The sequence below is a fragment of the Perissodus microlepis genome, chromosome 9, assembly GCF_051167445.1.
Source record: "Perissodus microlepis isolate ML-2025 ecotype Zambia chromosome 9, ASM5116744v1, whole genome shotgun sequence".
Lineage (NCBI taxonomy): Eukaryota > Metazoa > Chordata > Actinopteri > Cichliformes > Cichlidae > Perissodus > Perissodus microlepis.
The window spans coordinates 15,507,640-15,529,466 of record NC_140469.1 but is presented as its reverse complement, the minus strand read 5'-3'; the positions used below and the strand labels follow the sequence as shown (position 1 = coordinate 15,529,466).

General features: G+C 40.7%; 1 protein-coding gene across 2 annotated transcripts in view; it reads right to left on the bottom strand.

The window, feature by feature from the left end:
* The window catches only part of stau2 (staufen double-stranded RNA binding protein 2), a 105,034-nt gene that overhangs the window by 24,168 nt on the left and 59,039 nt on the right, over positions 1 to 21,827 (bottom strand). For both annotated transcript variants that reach the window (XM_084939197.1, XM_084939196.1), the window contains exon 13: positions 8,329 to 8,442. In XM_084939197.1, coding sequence (XP_084795323.1) covers positions 8,329 to 8,442 — 114 coding nt within the window. The remainder of the gene's footprint in view (positions 1 to 8,328; positions 8,443 to 21,827) is intronic.

Genomic DNA, 21,827 nt, shown 5'->3' with positions numbered 1-21,827 from the left:
GACAGAATTTTGATTAAAAAGGAGTTATTTGCGCAAAAAAGCCAATATATGACAGAATGACAAATCTGCTAAGAGAAAGGAACTCACTCTTAACGTTATTTGCTCTCAAAGTGTATTACATCTCCAAAACGTCAGCTTCAGAGACACTCCAAGCAATGGAACGTAATCCAGATTGGGAGGCACAGTAACACTATCTGCGAGCGAAAATTGCACTAATGCCTGTATGTGAGTGTCTAAAAATTGTACTAAAACGTGTCAAATTACTTTGTAGCTCATACCTTACCAACACGTGCTGACAGCCTGAAACGCAGGCCTTTTTAATTTTAGTTTTGGAACAGAAGTTATCATACGTTTTGCTAGCACTTGTGGGTAAACTGTGTTTTTGGATGTGCAGTCATTCATAAATGTGTTATTACTAGTACATATTAATTATTCAATTCAATTCAATTTTATTTATATAGTGTCAAATCACAATAGTTGCCTCGAGATGCTTTGTATTGCAAAGGTAAAAACCCTACGATAACACAGACGACTCCTTTTTAGCAAGCACTTGGTGAAACCAGAACCAGGCTCATATATTCCCAAAGCATGGATGACGGTTAGTTCAGTGATGGTCACCAGGAGAACACTCAAATTCCCGGACAGGCTATGTAACGATGGGCATCTGGCGTAAAAAATAGCCCAAATCAAATGCATCTGCTGTGGCGACCCCTTGTGGATAAGTGAGTAGCTAACAGATTTTGTGGTTAGCACTATTGCCTCACAGCAAGATGGTTCTTGGTTCTAACCCTGAGTGGGGTGTTTCTGTGTGGGCAGCCCAAAGACATTGGTGTTAGGTGAAATAGTGATTTTAAACTGGCTGTGGACATGAGGTAGATAAAATGTTTTAAAACATATAGTACAAATATGGTCACTATTACTAGAAAATTGCTCTATTAATGGCAGTCCATTCTTTTTACTTAGATTACTTTGAAGTGAAAATCTGATTGGCCCGAGGACCATAGTGCAGCTTTTTGAGTACACTCTTCTCCACTGTAGTGGAACAAAAACAATTTGCTAAATAATGGACTAATGAATTGACCAAAAAAAAAAAAAAAAAAAAAAAATCAAAACAGATTAGCTTGTTTTGGCAAATCCGTGGGATGCACAATCGAATTGGAATCCGGGGAGTTTGGAGGTCTAAGCCATTGCCTTGGGGTCTTTGCCATTTTCCAAGCCAATACAGAGCAGTTTTGTGGTTTGGTGTGTGTCTGGGGGAGCTTGAACTACAATGTTTACATTGGTGGTACATGTCAAGGTCTCCCAGCAAAATCTTCCTTGTTAAAAAGACTTATCACACATTAACTGTTGTGGCAAATGAGTTTGTAAATGATACAAGTCTACTGGAGCAGACTTGTATTGTTTACACATGCATACAACTTTCTCACATAATGTCTAGAAAAGTTCAAGGTTATAGTGCATGTGTGAAAATGGCTGATGTCTACCCTTAAAAGCTTTGGTAATGTTCCAAGAGGCCACTAGGAGATATCAACAAGTCCCCTAATGGGCAAGTTCATGTTTATTCCTACTGGCGTTCTCTAGGTAGCGAAAAAAGAGTCACTTGTATCTCCCATTTTCTCATTCCTTGCCTCAGCAGTCTTTTGTTTGCCCAATTAATCAGTTTCTCTGCAGTTCTTCTCTAGCCTTTCCCTCTTAATCATTTACACCTTCCTCTTCCTCCTCCATCATTCTTTCACTGCTCTTCTCTCTTCCCGTCACACTCTAATCTCCTGGTCTGAAAGGTGTTTCCTGAGGAGGGCAAGTGGGAAGACAGGCAGGAATGATGGATCGCTCTATAGATACTTCGCTTTGTCTCTCTCTGGGGTAGGGAAAGGGTGGTGATGGGTAAGGGGATAATCATGGTTTGGATACGTCTGACAGTGTGAATGTAAGGTATGAGCTTTTCCTTAGCAGGATTTAGGTTCTACAGAACCTTTAGAGGAACCTACGGGCACCACCTGTAGTAATCTCTAAATGTTCAGGTAGCTTCTGGGTGAGGGTTGTATTGCTTGATGTTGGTGACTGCTAAGACAGGTAATTATTTATAAACCAGCAACTGCAATAAGTTTATTTTCCACTTGCTGTTTTTGGCTAGGCACAACAATGTAGAGCTTAAGACTAAACAAAGTCCAGGTCTCATTATGTACTATATAAAGAAAAAGACATCCAACCCAAATATGCAATAGTGGTCTGCAGTGACTCGCAATAACGTAGTGTAAACAATACTTGCATTTCTAGCTGATGAGTTCTTCAACTGACCCAGTTAACAGAAGCAACAGACCAATTCTCCTGCAAGCCAAATTTTTGGATCATTACACTCAGTTGTGACTTGATATCAGCCAAATATTGATGGCGTCATTTATTTTGTTCTGAAATGACCCAAATTTTGTGTCAGGATGTTGTTTGCCAGAAAAAGCGACAAAAACACAATCCGAACCAGGGTCTTCCTGGCTCAGAAACTGGTCCTTGATGGGCGACTGGCATATAAGTATAGATTCAGGGCAGGACACTGTGTTACTCCAGCTGATTGAAATTTATCTATCTTCCTGTCATTTTTGACCACGTCACAAGTGAAATCGCAAATAAAAATCTCTTTTTCTTTAGTTCTGCCAAAAAAAACCCTCCATGCAGGCAATCAGTTACTATACACATTTAATACGTTTAATTAAAAACTGTCTCCAGTCCTCATTCAGATGATTGGTGTTTCGATGTCTGAGTGACAGACCAGTGTGCCCTGTGTTCTCCACATTCAGTGATTTAGGATATGTCCAGGTGCTGGTTTTGGTTACAAAACACTGGCACATAAAGAGGAGACAGCTAAGACAGATAAGCAGGGAGAAGAAGCTGTTCAACAGCTGCCAGCCTGGTTGGGTAACACTCCAGAGGACCCCCTGAGAGGAGCACAGCTTGGGGTAACGTCTGCACTGCAGTCAGGGAGGAAGACTTCAAACACAAGGCTTGTACAACCTCTGGCCCTCTGCAGCTCCCTCTCCTGCTGTTCCCCTGAGCTCCACGGGGGATCTCTGAAGACCATGCCAGCAGTTATCCTACTATCTTCCACTATACTTCGTTACTTTCAGCTTTTTTCTCCTAACTTAAACACAGTAAACATGGGTTTATAATAGTGATTACCAGCCCTTAAATGCAACCAAGAAACTATCCACTAGCACTGTAGTAAGTGTTGTATTCTTTGCCTTAAAAGGCAACTTCCTTTTTAAATATATACATTTTAAAAATATAAATCAAAGTAGAGGTTTCAGGCATCTGCAGTGGTCATGCTGTAGCCTATTCCATACTCAATTGGGTCAAACATGAATCCAAGCCTTTTCAACACATTTCATGTAAACAAAGACAGGAATGTGTTTAACATTTAGAGTCCCTAAACGGGCTCCTTATAGCTCTGCCCTTTCATCCTTTGTTCCAATATCATTGCTCTGCCAGAGCACGATCAGATTCCCAGTCAATTTTACCAGAACTGTTACATTTTCTGTGGTATAAACGAACAAAAATGGTCAAGAGAGCAAGAAAACAGTGTTTACCTACTGTAACCATGGCGTGGAATGAATTGGGAATAATAGCACTGGCTCAGCAAATAATGAACCACTTATGGAAAACTTTGCCTAACAGCTTCATGATAAATTGTTAAGGAATACCTGGAAAACCTGGTACAACTTAATAACCAAACATCCAGAAAAAAGTGGCCCTCATTACCTGAAAGAATGTCTGCAACACATTTTAATCCTAACAGATTATAGTCAATGTGTCACATCAAATCAGCCAAAAAGTGCCTTTGCTGCAGGAAACCCAAGCAGTCACAGCTGACAATCTTGGAGACAGGGCTCCTGGGACCCAGGGTGGCTCAGCTGAGGACATTACTGCACGCAAAGCAATCCCACACACAACCAAATGCACATAGACACACACTAGAGTCTGGTGGCAGACAACAGTCACCCTGTCATCTTCGATTGCAGGCCACTCATGTTGGACCAGCGACACCTTACACTCAGACCAGAGGGCCTCGGCCCCCCTGGTGTCCCACTGCCGCCACAGAGGGACTGCCAGAAGAGTTAGTTCAGCTCTGAAGAACAAACACAGGAATCAGCCTGTCCAGAAAGCATGTAGTCATATCAAAAATATGTCTAAATACAGTATGTTACGGAGCCTGTTATTTGTTTTTGGAAGTGAGATAAAAGCTGTTTGAATGTGAATTTAACCAAGAAAATCTAATTTAACTAAAATGAATTAATACAGTATAAAACCACAACACAACAACAGTCTCCTCACAGTGCTTTTTTGATCATGTAAAGACTATATAGACTATAGAATAATAGAGAGAAACCCCAACAATCCAATGACCCCCTGTGAGCAAGCACTTGGCAACAGTAGGAAGGAAAAACACCTTTTTAACAAGAAGCAACCTTTTTCAGAAACAGGCTCACAAAGGGGCACCTATCTCCTACAACTAGCTGGGAGTGAGAAAGGACAAAAGACACACCAAGGAAGAGAGAGGGATTAAAATTACCTAATGATTAAATGCAGAGTGGTGAACAAACACAGAGAGAGTGAAAAGAGGTGAGTGAAGCAGAAACAGTGCATCATGGGAAGCACCCAGCAGCCTAGGCTATTACAGAGTAACTAAGGGAGGGTTCAGGATCACCTGATACACCTGATCTTAATAACAAGTTAATTTATCCTTGCTTTTATGTGACTTAGAAAACAGGGTTATGGTACTTTTAAAAGGATACATTATATCTGATTTCTCAGCCCATGTGTGCCTAAGCTGTTCCTCCATATTAAATAAAGGAATCTATCATTAAACCCTAATCACTAATCTTCCTTTTATTTAACACCTCATTTATGGACATGCGCTTGTTCAAAAACCTAAGTAAAGCCTGAAATGCCAGAACCATGCAAACACAATAGAAAATGAGTACTATGGTTTTTTTTTTCCAACTCTATTTTGTGTTTGCAAACTCATTCATAACTGTACTCTGTATTATGCATATCTTTCCTTTAACATCATGGGCAGAGAAGTATGGAGAGGATTTCCTCTGGCTGTGGATCTTTATCAGTTACTCTGGCCTAGTAGACATAAACCTCCACCAGAGTGCGGATAACACTAGAGGAAATTCCCAGCGAGATCATAAATTGAGTCACCGCATGTTACTGTGGTAATTTTGTGTGTGTAGCAACAGACAGAGGCTCCAGGAAAAGTTTTTTTATCAGTTCGTAGCGCTGACATTCCCAGTTCCATCTCATCAGATTTACAATCTTTAAATGTACATATTAAATTGTGAGATGAGAGTGCCTGTGAGTGGGTGCTGAGGCATTTGGCCTAGGAGACACATAGCTCACTCACTCACTTAGTAATTAGCAAGTTAAGGACATAACAAATCAATCTGAATTTATGAAAGCGCATGCCTAAAATGAACTAGGAGACCTTTTACAATAACTTATAAGTAAGTCCAGGGAGTGTCAGGTGCAGCCACTAAGTGACATGCACGTTTACAGGAACTGACTAATTGGCTCTTTCAGCTTTTCTGTTTCAATTGTAACATTGTAACATGTGACGTCATAATTTTGCTTTAACTAACATTTAAATAATTTGACGTCATTGATGTAAGTATGGAACTGTGAGTCCATAAAAACAGGATGACTGAGGGAACAAATATAGTTGTTGTGTTGCTGATTGTTGCATCGCCTTACTGTTTGTTTGTTTTTTAAGTGCTGTCTCAGCATTGAGTCTTGCCTAGTAGTACTTCAGGGGCGCTCAGAGCTACTTATCCTGGAATTTATACTTTTTCCCACCACGGAAACAGCCCATAAAGAGGTCATACAGGGATAGCTTCCATGGTTGGAACATGTAAAAAAGGAGCATGACACCCTAATATGACCTGCTAGTTCCTGTGATGGAAAATGGTCTATGGTAAAGCCATCCAAATGTGTGATGCCTTCAGAATTGTTAAAGTGTTGTGGACTGAAGGGCTGCTGGGGGTGACCCCTTATTGTTAGGTGCTCCCTTTGTGGACATACTCTTCACTGTACTGAGAAGAGGAAAAGAAAGGCTTTCTCTAACAGTCGGTCATGCCCCAGTGCTCCTGGCAACAACAGGTCCCAAGGACGCAGACCTGCCTGGCCTATATTGGCTTGGCTCTCAGTTAGCGGTGGCGACACTAGCCCCCTGTCAGCTGGCCCAATCGGGGCCGACCAGGCCCTTTATTAAAGCTTTGAAGACTGCTGAACAAAGAGGCGTCCTATGTTTAGATGATAGATTGTAAGCAACTGGTTTTCTGCTTGGGCAACACAAGACAAAGAACCTCCTTCTGAATGCAGTGAGTACGCGAAAGAGAGTGAGCGAGAAAACTAGAGAGGGAGGGAGGGAGAGAGAATGACAGGGTCTGCCATAAGTTTAATCAGATTTGTGGATGAGGATTATTTTTGATGGATAGAAAAACTAAAGCTGTCGGGAAGAAATGCAGTGAGTGAATATTACCACGGGTGGGTCTAACACCCTGGTGATTAACAATAAAAGCAGAGATTCTCTGTTAATTAGAGGATGAGACCTGTCAAAGTCTCACAATACGTCCTATATAGTACACCATATACAGCATATGGTACACTTGACTGCACCAGGAAAGGAAGCCCGTCTGATAACATAGTGGGACAGTTGCAGTTTATTTTTATTATTATTGCAAAGTATAATAGAAAATCAAGATTAGCTAATGATATTTACAGTTTAATATGTACTCAACTTCTTGGTCCGATTTTTGGATGGATAAAGTCTTTGATTCAACTGTCAAATGTCTTTAATAAGATACTTGATTATTACAAGTATCTGTTTATAATATTTGATATGTTATCTTTCACAAGCATGACTATCAGTATTAGATTCAACTGGAAAAACCAACTTGATTGTACTGATTCTGCAGCACTGCTAACCAGCGAACTAACTATAAAATATCATTATTTCATTTCTTGCCATTTCATATTTCTGTGAAATGTTTTTGCAATTGTCAGATTAATTATTACATTGGAAAAAAAACATTTTTTTTTTTGGTCAGGCCACTGTAACCATTACCAATGACCACCAGATTTTAAATCAGTTTGTCCATGAGTCCAAGTAAACATTTTTGCCAGATGTAGTGTCATTTGTAATGAACACTCTGCAGGTGTCTTAGATATCCCCTTCACAAGGGGTAGACTTGAGATCACAGTGACCTTGGACTTTGACCACCAAAATCTATTCAGCCCTGACTTTAGTCCAAGTGACCATCTGAGCCAAATGTGACTAAAATACATCAAGGCCATCCAAAGAGATATCATGTTCACCAGATTTGGATGGACAGGCAACCAAAAGCATAAACGCTCGGGCCATGGCTGTCACTGTTATGGACCCATAAAAATCCAATTTAATTGCCATGAAGGATCATTGATTACAGTCCACAGGAAGATTTGGTCAACTCAGAGCGCTTTATAAATATATAAACGTAGGAAGAAATATATTTCAGTTTTTTTAAAGTGGATATATCTATAGTCAATGTACTTCTTAAAATATGTTATGGTAGGAAACCCCCCAGTTTGAAAAAGTAAACACAAGGATCAGCACAGAAGCGTCATACTGCTGTGGATGCATCAAAATACATTTTAGGCAACTTATGTTATGTATGTGGCGGGGTGTGCTCTGTAGCACTGCTGCAGGGAGGCTGACACACCAGAGCTGCATCAGCTCATCATGCCTCCCATGCATTAAAATCTGTGCTGTGTCCTGACTGTGTTGTTGTTGTTGTTGTTGGTGTGTATGTTTGGCTGCAAGCTGAAAAGCTGCAGCCATGTGTTTGTAACAGCAACCGGTTAATAAAAGAAGTGGGCTGGAGAGCATGAAAACATGGCAGGGTCTGTTGTGGATTTGTTACATCATGTTATCAGTCTCCTCAAAGCCACTGGACTTCTTTGACTAACATGAATTTCTCTGCAGAACACTGAAGCTGGTAGTCAATGGCCTTGATTGTTAGTTTGTTTGAAACACTGAGTTTGACTTTGATGTTTTAACACATTACACTGGACCCTTAAAAAAGTCATAAAGTAATCGACTCCAGAGGTAAACTGCTCATTTGTGCTTTAATAAAGCATGGATGTTGTGGGGTTTTTGTTTAGTGTACTTTACATTCAGTTCATTGATAACCACAAAAACAATAAAAACAAAATGGGCATATTTTTTAAAAGCATCCTCAATTTACTGTTATTGTATACAACTTTTACACAATACTGAATGCATCTAAGCAGACTCACCTGGTCATGGCTGGCTTGGAGGGTGCTCCCAGTGCCGTGGAAAGTCATTTGCACAGGGGAGAGAGTCAGATAGGTCACAAAATCCTTACCACTCTGCGCATCACTGTACTGCACCTGGACAGAGGTAGGCAGATAAAGTGAGTTACCTCAGATAATGCAGGAAAAAGAAATCAACGCAGAAAACACAAGGGAACTGAAGCATCTCAAGCTTTTAGTGGGATGCAATATTTTTTGAAGTGGTTGGCTTGAGAGTAAATCTTCCATGTCTAATAGCCACCAAGGAGCATTTGTGGGCAATTATCCCACACCGTACAGAGATGGCATTAGGGGAGAATGAATGCAAGAGTGTGTATATGCAGTTGGCAGGGGAGCATCAGAGGGGTTAGTGATCACATCACTGGTGACCCCTCATCACTGAAAGGTTAACTCTGCAGGCATTCCTAAATGGTGTGCAATCAGGACTGTTATGACATGATGCTCCTCTGGGACAGCCTGCCCCTGATATCCAAGGGCTTTTGGTAATACTGCCTGCTTGTCTGCCCTACTTCTCACTAGCTCTCACTCTGCGCATGTATCTGTATTTGCATTGGTTCATCTGCGTACTAGCCTGCCCTACTTTGGTCCAAGACAGCTGCAGGCATCTCAATAAAAAGTAGGTTTCTCAGTAACTGTGAGAAACCGAAAGGAGTAAAATATCTGACTGATGCAGAAAGACAACAGGACAGAAGGAACAAGACAGTGACTTCACATTTGAGTGAGCAAAAGGGTAAAAAAACAAGTAAGCAGGTATGGAAGATTATCACTGTAACACAGCTTCAAGCTTCTGCAGTACAAAAGGGCACAAGCTTCAAACTCTCATCATATATAAGCCTAATCACACACAATCTTATGCATCACTTACATTACAGCATGTATTCTAGCAGGATGTGCAGAAAATATTTTGATATCAGTAACTGCAAAATCTCTAAACAACAAGTGTGCAGTGAGCTTCGTCATATTTTAGTTGTCTGAATAGAATCATTTCATGCCAATTAACAGAAAATGTGTGTTATAAGCACAAGCCTGTGTGTGCTCCTCTGTGCACCAACTATCCGACTGGATCAAAGTTTCATCTTATCTAGACCTTAATTCAGTGGTTGTACAAGCTGAATGTGTGTGTGTGTGTGTGTGTGTGTGTGTGTGTGTGTGTGTGTGAGAGGGTATGCACACCAAAGTGGCTGTATACGATCTGTGACTGAAAGCTTCCAGAACGAGATGTGTGCCTTTCCCTCCCAGTGATTTACGATCAGCCAGCCAGACACACTGAAGTCTGCCTAAAGACACAGACCCATCGTGACACACACACTCACATACCCACACACCCATCATAACATATACTCACACAGAGATATGAATATGCGCACACAAAGATATGTTTGTGTGCGCTTGTCATGTTACATCCAAAACATGCACACACTTGTGGGAAAATTCATGCAAACCTGCTGATGAAGAGATGGGGCCACGGTGATAAACTGTGGAAAGCTATTTTAAATGTGTATGAATCATTAATGCAGTAAAGTGAGCCACAGAAAAAAGCATTCCCTGACAAGTTATTCTCCAATAAATTGTCTAGAGTTCAACATTAAAGAGAGGAAAAGACAGGAAGGAGGGGTGAAAAAAAGAGGTACTTTTTGAGGTAAGAAAAAAAAAGGTTTTGCAACAGTAATCCTATGGCACAAAGTTTGCAAATGAGCTAAAAATACTCATATTCTTGAGCGATAACCATGTGTGACTAAGTTTAGACTACACAGTTATAATTCAGCGTCTGAACACAGAGACACATACAAATCTTTGTATGTGTTTAACTGCCCCGTATGCTGGTGCGTTTAGGCAGGATGGAGGCCTGTGTTTAGGAACCTGTGATGTATGGTGTAATCACGCTGTCTGATCAGCGGGTACTCTGCACGGTTCGTCTGTCATAAGCTGTCAGGACTCCAGCTGAGGGCGAGGCCCTTAATGGTGCTGGAGGAAACAGGCGTTCTTTTAAAGTCGTTCACTGGAAGGAGATATACACTTATATGCATATCAGATTTCTTATAATTCACAACTTCTGCCATTGTCTGCGAGGGTACACGTGTGTGTTTTTAGCTAATAGTGAGTACAAATTACAAAGTCAGTATGCTGACTTTGAACGGGCAGAGATCAGGAGCTCTCATACACAGAGTAAGGTAAGTGGCAGCTGTTGCCTTTGGTCATGACAAAATTATTAACTATAAACTTGTTTTCATCCATCCATCCACTGCTTATCTGAGTCTGAGTCGGCAGTGTAAGCAGACACCCAGACCTCCTTTATCCTGGCCAATTTGTCCAGATCTTCAGGGGGACACCAAGATATTCCTAAAATAGCCAAAAGATGGAATCTTTCCACTGTGTCTTGGATCTGCCTCAGGAGAGGGCATTCCTGAAACACCTCACCCAGGAAGCATCCTAGTCAGATCTCCAAACCACCTCAACTGCCTACTTTCATTGTGGAGGAGTAGTGGCTCTACTCCAAGTCCCTCTGGAGTTATGGAGCTCCTCATCCTATTTCAAAGGCTGATTCCAGATACTCTCTGATGGAAAGTTCTAATGACGCTTGCATCAGAAATCTCATTGTTTTGGTCACTTTGGTCATGGCCAGGGGTGAGAATAGCAACGTAGATCAGTCGATCATGGATCAATCAGCCCTTGTTCGTTTTCTCTTCATAGTGGTGTTTTGAATCACTTTTCATCTGGTTCCCTACCCAGGACCAATTTGCCTTGAGACACAATACTGGGGCAAACTCCCACCAACAAAGTAGCTCCTGGGATCTCTACAGCACCGGGTAAAGGTGTTGATTCCATCTATTTTGTGAACCGCTTATCCAACTACAGGGCTGTATCCTATCTGAGCTAACATTTTGTAACAGGAGGGATATGGCATGACTGCAGTTTTGTGTGTGATCCATTTCCCAGAATAAAGAAACTGTTAAACCTATTATGATCAGTGGTTCCTGATGTCATAGTTTTTCTTCTATGTAGCATTGCATTCTGTTCATTATTTGTCATTACCATTTAGCTGCAAAACTATGTAAGGAGTAGGGTTTCTTTCTGACCTCCCCCAGAGATTTCCTACACTTAAATATCTTAACAACTACTGGATCATATCCAAAGTATCCTAATGAATTTGGCTATCCCCTAGCACAGCTCTTGGTCGATTATGCTTTGTTTTCTTTGGGGTATATGTTTCAGTCCCCCCTCTGAGATCTGGAGCTGGAAACACTTCCTCTTTAAGCCTGTAATGCCCCTGACACGCTGTATGATACTGGATCATAAAAGTACACATGACGTAGTCAAGCTAACAGCAAAATTGCTGCTAAAATAGCAAAGTTGGCAAGTCACCAAACATCAACAGGAGGGTTTTCTTTCTTGGTGGCTTTTTGATAAAATAGCAAAGTGCCTGATTATGAGTATTTACCAGAGACTGTGACCTAGAGGAAGGACAGAAATTTTCGTGATCTCCCAGCATCAAAGAACATAATGGCATCATCTGATTTATGATGATTTGTTGGAAACTAAAATAAATGAGCATCTTAAAAACAAAGGTCTATTCTACCATCCAGGCCGTCTGTTTTGAGTGCATGTTTGCATGCATCTGTGAGCGCATGCATTCTAAACAGGCCAAACTAATCATCCCAGGTCCCATCACAGAAAACAGCCTCTAATCCACTTCCTTCAGAGACAAAGAGGCAGGAGAGTTATGCAAGGCCTGCGATTGATCGGCGGCACTAATGTGGAACGACCTTTGACATCTGGCTTCTAAAGCTGGATAGCTCCAGTGCTCCTCCTCATTTGAGCAAACATGAACATGCACAAACTGAAACACAACTGCAGTCATCGCTCTTGCAGCCATGCTAAGAATTTATCTTTAGTGCACAAATATGCACGTCCACAGACAAAAATACAGGCAAAATATCCAAATTCAAGCAATCCATGATGAGGATTGTGCTACACAATGCTGTTAAGGTAACTATGAATGCAAATATCTGTGTAGTCACGTTCTCCATGTGACTGCACACTAAACTGAGTGTGAGTGGCACACAGTCAAAAATTGCAGAAATAACTTGGACTTCACAATAAAGTCTCCCAGGCTGGCATTGTTGGTGAGAACCAATTAGAAGTCCATGTTGAGCAACTTCAGTGAGGACTCAAAGGCCTGTGAGTGTTCGAAGGACTCTGTTAATATACCTTTGGCTTCTTTAATGGGCAGGAGGCTGAAGGCAAACAAAGTGGCTGCTCTTAAAAACTTTAAGTGCACTTTGCCTGAATCACAGAGAGATGTCCTAAGAAAAAGAACAAAGCAAGTTCCACTTTCTATTGAAACCAGTCCATTATCAGAAACTTCCCAGAGGAGTTTGCTAAAATAAGTGCAATGAGTGACATGAGAAAATTAACAATGGAATATTTTACTGCAATCACACATGTCAGGCATGCAAGCCTTTTCAACATTTGTAAAAGGTATCTGTTTCAACTGCTGACACAGTCCGAAGGCTGCTGTTTTAGCAAAACAGATAAGATCGTATTTTGATTGGTACAAAGAATTATTTTTTGAGGTTATTGAAGAGAAAAAAAGAATGATGTAATCAGACATATACATAGATTGGTGTGCAATTACATCTTCTAACAAAATAAACAAACTTTTTAGGTAATAACCCATTAGGAATATATAGGAGCAAGCACCATCTCGAACACCGTGGCTCATTTTTTTTGCATGTAACTAGAGACAGGCTACATACATACTGCGGCTAATAAGTTACTTGTAATTTAAAGATCACAAATAGTTCTTTAAAACTTTATATGAAGTCAGGGCTCTAACATACAAAACATGCATAAAATTGCTCATTTATTCCTAAAATTGTCACAGTTATTTATTGTCAGCAGATTAGACATGTGAGCCTGGCATCTCAGATCAGCTGTTTAAAAGCTAACAATATGCTAGCTAATGTTAGGCTCGAACATCCTAAAGATCAACACAGCATATCGAAACTCTAGCTATATTGACAGCTGCGGTAAACAGTGGATTGACAGCCTACAATCTGCCTGTTTGTCCTACTGTGGCCACCATAGCTAGGATTATGTACTTGAATTGTGAGGGGTAAAAAACACAGAATTAAGTTGACTGCAATCTCTAATAGACTGACTTTAGTGGTGGGATTTTACACACTGTACCTTTAAGCAAGCAATAATGCAAAGAGACAAGAACTGAGGTTAAAATTACAAATGTAAGGAGCCAAAGGTCCAAAGTAGCAGCAGAGCAGTTACTGATTCCAAGATCAGAGCAATTATCCACTTTTTTTCAACAGCTAGAAAAACATTACTGTGTGTTTAAACAGATACGAACATTTTAATTTCTCCTATAGTCCATAAAAGCTATTTCTCCCTAGAACAATCCTCTTGATTACTCTTTCGGAATTGCGATTTATAGAAACCAGTGCAGGGCCCTTTAAACTCTGCAGCAGGAGTGAGTGAAGTCTATCATGGCAGGAGGAATGGGGTGTGTCAGCAAAACACACAGCTGATTCAGGGTGCCAAAATTTAGCTGCAGTAATTCAACAACGCTGGTCTTGAACTGAAATCCAGAAATATGACATTATCTAGTGCGATCTGCAGAGGCCAGCATCTATGTTGAGCTCAGTGTGTGTGTCTCTATAATAAAAACACAAACACCAAAGTCAAATAGAGGAACACAAATGTACACACACGCACCATTACTGCTTTTGAAAAGACAGAATAACTGTACAGCAATACATTTACAAGGGTCTATTAAATAGAACTCCAAACTCAACACTTCAGCTTATCAGGTCCCCACCAATACACCAAAACAACTAGATACACACAGACACACACACAGACACACCTTCATTTAGTAAAGAGATAGCAGACACTTTGGAAAATACCCTTACCTCCCTTCAAGAGACTGATACCACTCAAATGTAAGAATGAAACTATAGTCAACAGTCCACGACTACTCTGTCACTTACTGTAGTTTCATATTTAGGAGCATTAAGATAGCTATTATGGGTATTTCTGTAACTTTTGTAAAAGCCAATGTTTTTTTACAACTTCAAAATTGATCACTTTATTGTAATCTCATTCTTTAAGTCGCTGCCCACAGCTCGTGGCCGCGGATGAGGATGGAAGCATCTATTAACTTAAATCAGCAGCTCTGCTCTCACGACCACCGTCTCTTCACCGCAACAGATCGGGCCAGCAGCTGCATCTCTGCTGACGTCCCACCAATCCTAAGACAAGTCTTTGCAACCGGGGATTGGATCGTCAGGGTCGGTGAGGTAAAAATGGATAGTGTTTGTTTTCTCAGTGCTAAAATAAAATGCCCACAAGTCGTGCAGAATTTTTTTAAGTGGTAAAAGAAAACATTCATGAAATTGCTATTGTAACGTTACGCTGTTCTGTGGTCACAGTTATCATAGTACGAACCAAATATCCAGAGAGATTTGGGGACAGAAAACAACACAAAGGGGGCATTTTCATTCTGTGATTTTATATCATTAAATTGTCAACAGATCACTTGTGACTTTGTCTGCAGCTTGTGAAACAGCTCACTCAGTTGAGAAGGAGTTGCAATGAATAGAAGCATCCAGGCTGGAGACTTTCTGAGGACAGCGGCTTATGTGAAGAAAATAAAAATAAATAACTGTTTGGGAATCAAAGCGGTCAGTTAACACGCCCTCGGTCTCCTAATGCTAAGCCTGCACTGACACAAAACTGCAATCACAGTGTAGTTTTGAGAATTACATGAAATATGATCAATACTATCAAAATACAAGAGAACAAAGGCGAGTAAAAAACGATTATGCTGCATATTCAAATTTGCAATATGCTGCGCTCGCACTTGAGGGTATATGATTTAAAGGTTTGCAAATGGGCTTGATTGTGGTGTAAAAACATCATCACTCAGTTTTGCCAAGCACACAGACGCAGGCATATCCACTAACACGCATACGGAGGGCCACCATGTAAGCAGAGACTGCGCGCCGAGCCAGCACAGCATTAGTGGTCTGATTTATACCACCGACAAAACTTGTTTTCGAAGATCGCTCTTCACACAAATATGCCGCAGAGCGCAGCTGGAAGCCATCACCCTGCCGCGGAAATCAAACGTGGAGGGATTAGCCATCCCTAAATGTATTTTCTAATGCAAATCCCAGAGTAAACAGAGAATAGAGGGATGAGATGATGACAAGGAAGTTGGAAACAAACTGTTAGAGTCTTTGAACGTTTGTACCAGATCAGGCATTTGATGTTAATATAGAGAGATGAGAGTGAGCAATGGAGATTGGAGAAGAGGGAAAGGTGGAAAGGGAGTGGTGTAGAAAGTGCCAGGGTGGGTACGAGGTGGAGACGGCACCATTTGAAGTGGTTTTTCTGCAAAGCCAAAGAGGGAAGCGTAGAGAGAAGAACAAATACCGTATAAGTGTGAGAAATCCTGGGAACTGCACTGAATGGATATCAACACCAGTCACTCGCCAAGGATAGTGTTTTCATTAACATGGGATTTCCCCCCACAAAAGTTCTGCCTCCAGCACGGCAACAACTACATCCCTCCATTTTCTCCAAATCCATCTTCCAAGTTAAGCCTGCCGTGACTAGTTAAAATAACTCAGCTGATTAATATCTCTGTTGTGTTATTGCTTTGGACAGAACTGATAGACACAGTAGATACAAATCAACTCCTCTAGACACAGGCTGGAATGACAGTGCAGTGTGCTGATCTCTGTCCACTGTAATGCATACCCAAGTAAGTAGACCTTATCAGTTTTTTTAATCCACTAAGTGGTTACATATTTGTACATTTCATTGTGCACCTTTTACTGCGATTCTGTCAATGGTTTGGGAAACATCAAGTAATCTAATATGTTATGCTTTAATGTAAGAATTGTGCAGGTTTGTTGAAAACTAGGTTACACTTAAGAAAGTGATTCTGTCATGTGTCTCACTGCAAATCCAAGATACAAACTCAGGAAGGGTGTAAATTCTAACTTTTGCTGAAAAAAAGTTACCCCTTTCACTCTATCTGCCGATATAGCTTAGGGTTTTAAGAGTATGAAGAGCAAAACACTATTACCATTGCCATTATAGTGGACCTTATTTACAGAGAAGCCCATTCTTACACTTCAAACTGAAAAATTTGATTTTTTTAAGTAGTAAAACCCAGGTTCTCCCAGTACAGCCTTGTATTGTTTGCACCTGACCGAACAGATATTCTCATATTTTAAAGCCCCAACTGTCTGGAGAGGCAGAGTAATGGCTTGCATTTTACTCCTGCTACACAATCATGAAACATGACCTGAAGCGCTTGCACATAAATACAAATGAGGCCAACCTGAAAGCGCGATATTGTGCCCCAACACATTCTGCCAAGTGTGACATGAGCTTTCAGTTTGACCAGTAGCTTGTGGAGTATCTAAAATGTGCAAAATTCAAGGAAAATACTGCTGTAGACTGAATGCTTAGTGACTCCATAACCTGTTCACAAACATCCCAGTACCAGGAATGCATTAGGTGAGTATCTTGAAAATAAATCTGCAAGTAGACTGAAAACATTTTATAAAGAAAAGCCAAAGTTATTATTGAAAAAGGAATTTTCTGCTGAAACACTCAATATTGGTGCACACATATGTGACTCCTTTTGATAACATTTATACTCCCTTCTTTTTCATTTATCGACTTTTAAATATGTGAAATCCTGCCAAGCAGAAAGTGCCGCTCTGATAAATGCCTGCTTAGTTTTAAAAAATAAAATTCAGGTATGAAGGCATGAGGAGGAATAAAACAGGTCCACAGCAGCAGATCTGTTGTGGTCCAGATGTGTACCATAGCACCATGTGGAGCTGATGGGAAAAATATCATTAGCATTCCATCAATCACCGATATCTTATATAAACTTGTTCCCCGGCTCATTTCTTACTGAGGTAACATTTAATAATATGAGGCGGTCAGCAATAACTGACTGGTGACTACCAGAGTCAAACACGTAGAAATGGACATAACATACAGAAACATGATAGAAGTAGTAGGCCAGGAAAAAGGTACATGGACACAGAAACTGAGAATCTGTTACGTAGCTTTCATTCACTTCTTCATCCTGTTCCATGTGTTGTCTATTACCTCCTGCTTTGTTTTGTTTCTGCCCCACTTCCAGCACACATACCCAGCGTGCCAACAACACACTAGCCAAATTAATAGCAAATACACAGAGACACACATACGTACAAAAACACTGGAATAAGTGACAGCATCCTTGCTCCAAGCTGGCATGAGTACAATACACTGTTGCTTATCCAATCGGAGCTTCCACTAGAGGCCATTTTCCAATCAAATCAAAGTGGGGCTTAGCAGGTAGGCCCCGGCTTTTGTTTGCAGCGCTGGATGGATGAAACAGACACTATGAGAATGTCCTTCGTTTTTGATTTGTTCCTTTCATCCACCACTAGGAGGTCTCTGTAATCCGCTCACTTGGATGACATAATTACATTTTTCTAATAATTATACATCAGACAAGCAGATTAATATTAAATTGCTAAAAAGATCTTAGTGTGGATTTGACTACTCGTTTGCTGTTGAGTATGGCTGACAGGAAGACGGCTCAACACAAAGCAGCACATTACGTGACCACTGGAAAAGCAGACAAGTGCAGCTTTTGGCAAAAACATTTGAAATCTGTGGTGATTTGGCCACAAAAACACATAAGAATACATAAGCCTTAAAAAGCCTGCCTAGCATGGCTCTGTAAGCAACCAGAGGTTCTCATTACAAACCCACATGATATGAAACATCCCCTCAATAGAACACATATTGTCTGCGTGTCTCAATTACAGCCTGAATTCCTCACTTAAGAAATGCGCACACACACACATGCACACACACACAAGCACACGGGAATATGTGAGTACACCGATTATGGTTTGTGTATTTATTCACAGAAACGCATGGGAGGATGAACAGACAAATATATTTGCAGCAATGTGAAATGGGTTACAGTTTGTAATGTTTGGCAACAACACCAACTTAAACTTTACACACAGGCTTTGCCCAGCTCTTCCATTTCCACTAAACAGAACCTGCTGTGTGTGTGTGTGTGTGTGTGTGTGTGTGTGTGTGTGTGTGTGTGTGTGTGTGTGTATTTGCGCATATGTACAAGTGTGTCTGGGCTTGGCCAGGCAGCAGAGCTCTCTCAGGTTACACACACACAGGAAGGCTCAGAGCAATAACAAAGGCCTTTCAAAGGAACCCTCAGCAGGTTAAGATAAAATGTTTTCGCTCAAACTGATAAAAAGCATCTGCAGCTTAAATGAGCAGGCGCTGGTATCAGTGGCGAGGTATGTGCAGCAGATCGGCCGGGACAGATTAAAACAGACAGCGGGTTGTCTCCCTCTTGGACGCACAGAGACCTAAGAGCAAGTGTATGTGTGCGTCCAGTCTAGTACTGACAGAAACACCTGTGAGGTTTAGTTCCAGCTTTAAATCCTTGGCGTGCCAATAATGTGAGAAACAGAAAATGGATAGGGTGTTATCGAGCAGTTCTAGGTTGTACGCTCCACACACAAGTCCCACTGTGCTGTAGGACAACCGCTGTGATGATTCTATGATACTGTAGACTCGGCAACCTCCAGCACATACTTTAAATGTGTATTTTCATTTTTCTTTTTAACTGTCCAAATATCTTCTTTATAAACACACGGCTGATGAAGAACACATTTTTATTTGTAGCACTGTTCTAGAGGGAGAAGAATTTGGACACAGTTGTTGATCATATTTATGCATGGTCATGCTAACATCTGTCATGTCATGTGTGATTACTGTATGGGTGTAGTGCTGGAGGAGAAGGGGGGGGGTGTCTTTAACTTTTTTTAGTTGGAATTATTAAATTTATGACATAATTGAATCCAGTTTAAATGACAAGACTTTATTCCACAAGAATAATAAAGGTTAAAGCAGCAAGAAAGTTCACTGAGCAAAACAGGAAAAATTCAGATTTTTGAACTTTTTTTTTCAACTTTGAAACATTTGCTTCAAAGATGGTGATCAAATTCGCTTGCGTTCAGTTGGCATCGTCAAAGCGACTTGTGAATTTCTGTATATGTAGATGCCAAAAGATTTGAGATTTTTAACTGATTTATAACAGTTGATTGCCATATTATCACAAACATATTGCATGTAATTGCCATCTCGATCCCATTTAACTGCAGACTGATAGCAGCAGACCGACTCTGTCTAATTGCTGCTGTCTTGATGCATCAATCTGTTTGTAATGATATGGCGATTAACTGTGAAAAATCTGTGAAAACCTCAAATCTGTTGGCATCTACATATGCAGAAATTCACATTAAACAGAATTTCATATTAACAACTTGCATTTGGAGTCCAGCCAGAACCTCATAGATCTGGAGCAGTAATTCCTCTATATATAGCGGTGCAGTAGCTACAGGATGACCATTTAGCAACAAAATGACATGGGTGACAACTTTCCTTTTTGATAGGAATATAACCAGAACAAAACCAGCTGGTAACCAGTTGAGTCGAGTCCCCTATTGCACAGAAAAACAGAAACTGGTTATGCTCACTGGTAGAAACCGACTCCGACCAGATATCCAGCAAAGTGTGTATTAGACATGCTAGTCCACAGTGTCCATTCCACGTGTTGCCTCTCAAAAATGTGAAATGGACATGTATGCAGAAGTTGCAGTAACAGCAGAGAGAGATATTTTATTTCAAGCCAACATACAAAAAAAATCACGGGAAAGTGTTTAAACAGATATTAATAACATATTTACATGTATATACATATTAGCCGCTTAGCTTAATCGTTTCTGATGATTAAGGACCCTGGAACACACTTTATATGATTTTTGCTCACTAGCAACTTGTTGGCTTTAAATATATTATCTTCCCCTGCTGGAAATGCAGTTTCCGTTTCATGTTTTGGAGAGGCAAAGCGTGAAATGGACACGGTGGACCAGCGTGTCTATTACACATGTTGGTGTGATACTGGGTTGCTGACTCAGGTGTTTTATTTGGAGACAGGCTTCCTCCTACTAGGTGACCTGTGCAATCACCTTGCTATCAAACGTAGTTGCCCAGAGGTTGAGAGTGTTATATTCTCTGGGCAATCAGTTGGTTGCCTCAAAAATGCTAAAGATTTTAATGTAATCAATGGGCAAGCACCAATTTTTCCTAGGAGCAAAGAAGTCAACATCCTATTTTATTCTGCGCCAATAAAAACTGCATGTTGAGATCTGAGAGTGTGTCCAATGGAAATGAAACAAAATCTGTCAGACAACCAATAAGGCTGTAAACAGAATGTTGTTATATTATGCCACTCACTTATTAAGGCTATGTAAATGTGAAGAAGTTAAAGGGTGACAGGTTAAATATTTACCAAGAAACTAACATGAATAAAATGTAACAAAAAAGTAACAAATGAGAGCCATCAGGATCTGTCCAAATCAGCTCATTTGGTGTTTGCTCTGCAGTAGAAAACAACATCTGACAACCAATTTCTTGTGGGAAACCCCGTGGTAATTGAAGCTGGTTAAAATTTGAACCAGAATGTCTATGAACTGTGTACAATGGAAACCATGGGTAGTTTAATCATTTGCTTGTTTTCTCATCCAAGTAAGTTTCCCCAATCTGAACTTTGTACTAACTATGCTGAGGTACTTCCAGTGACAGAGTGACACATTTAATGAATTCACCTATATTACTGCCAATAAAAAATGTTTGGTAAGACTGCAAAAGTAGGGCATAACTAGGGATGGGTATCGTTTAGGTTTTATCCGATACCGGTGCCAAACCGGTACTTTTGAAACGGTGCCGGTGCTTAAACGGTGCTCAAACCGGTGCTTAAAGAATGGAGAACACAAAATTGGTCCAAAAACCTCTCATGTTCAGCTGTTTTTTTTGTAAAAAGATAACAATGTTAGCCTTTTCTGCAGCTATCGGGCATATATGGTATCACTCTTGGCTGGAAGCAGTGCTTAAACAATGGGAAAAACACAAACTTTGTCCAAAAACCTCTCATGTTTAACTGTTTTCCACTTTTTCTTTGGTCATTTTAGCCTTTTTGGCCAGGGTGAAGGGAGTATCTGCCATCAAACAAGAAGACAGCCGCATGTAACTATGATGATGTTTGCTAGTTCACCTTACATGCATTAATGTAATAACGTGGTTAGCCTACTCAACGTAAATTACACACGAACAACATTAAGCTACTCACGCAGAGAAGAACGGCTGCTGCTGCCATCATCATCCGTCATCATTTCTGCTACACTGGCAGGGCTAGGGGCCAGGACTCTCCTCTTTGGGTTTTTGGGGGATGTTGCTAACTCCGGGTCCGATAACAGGCACCACACCCGCAGTAGATGTGCTCGGTATCAAATACGGCGCATTTCTCGGCTTTTAAAAAAAACGCTATGCGTCGC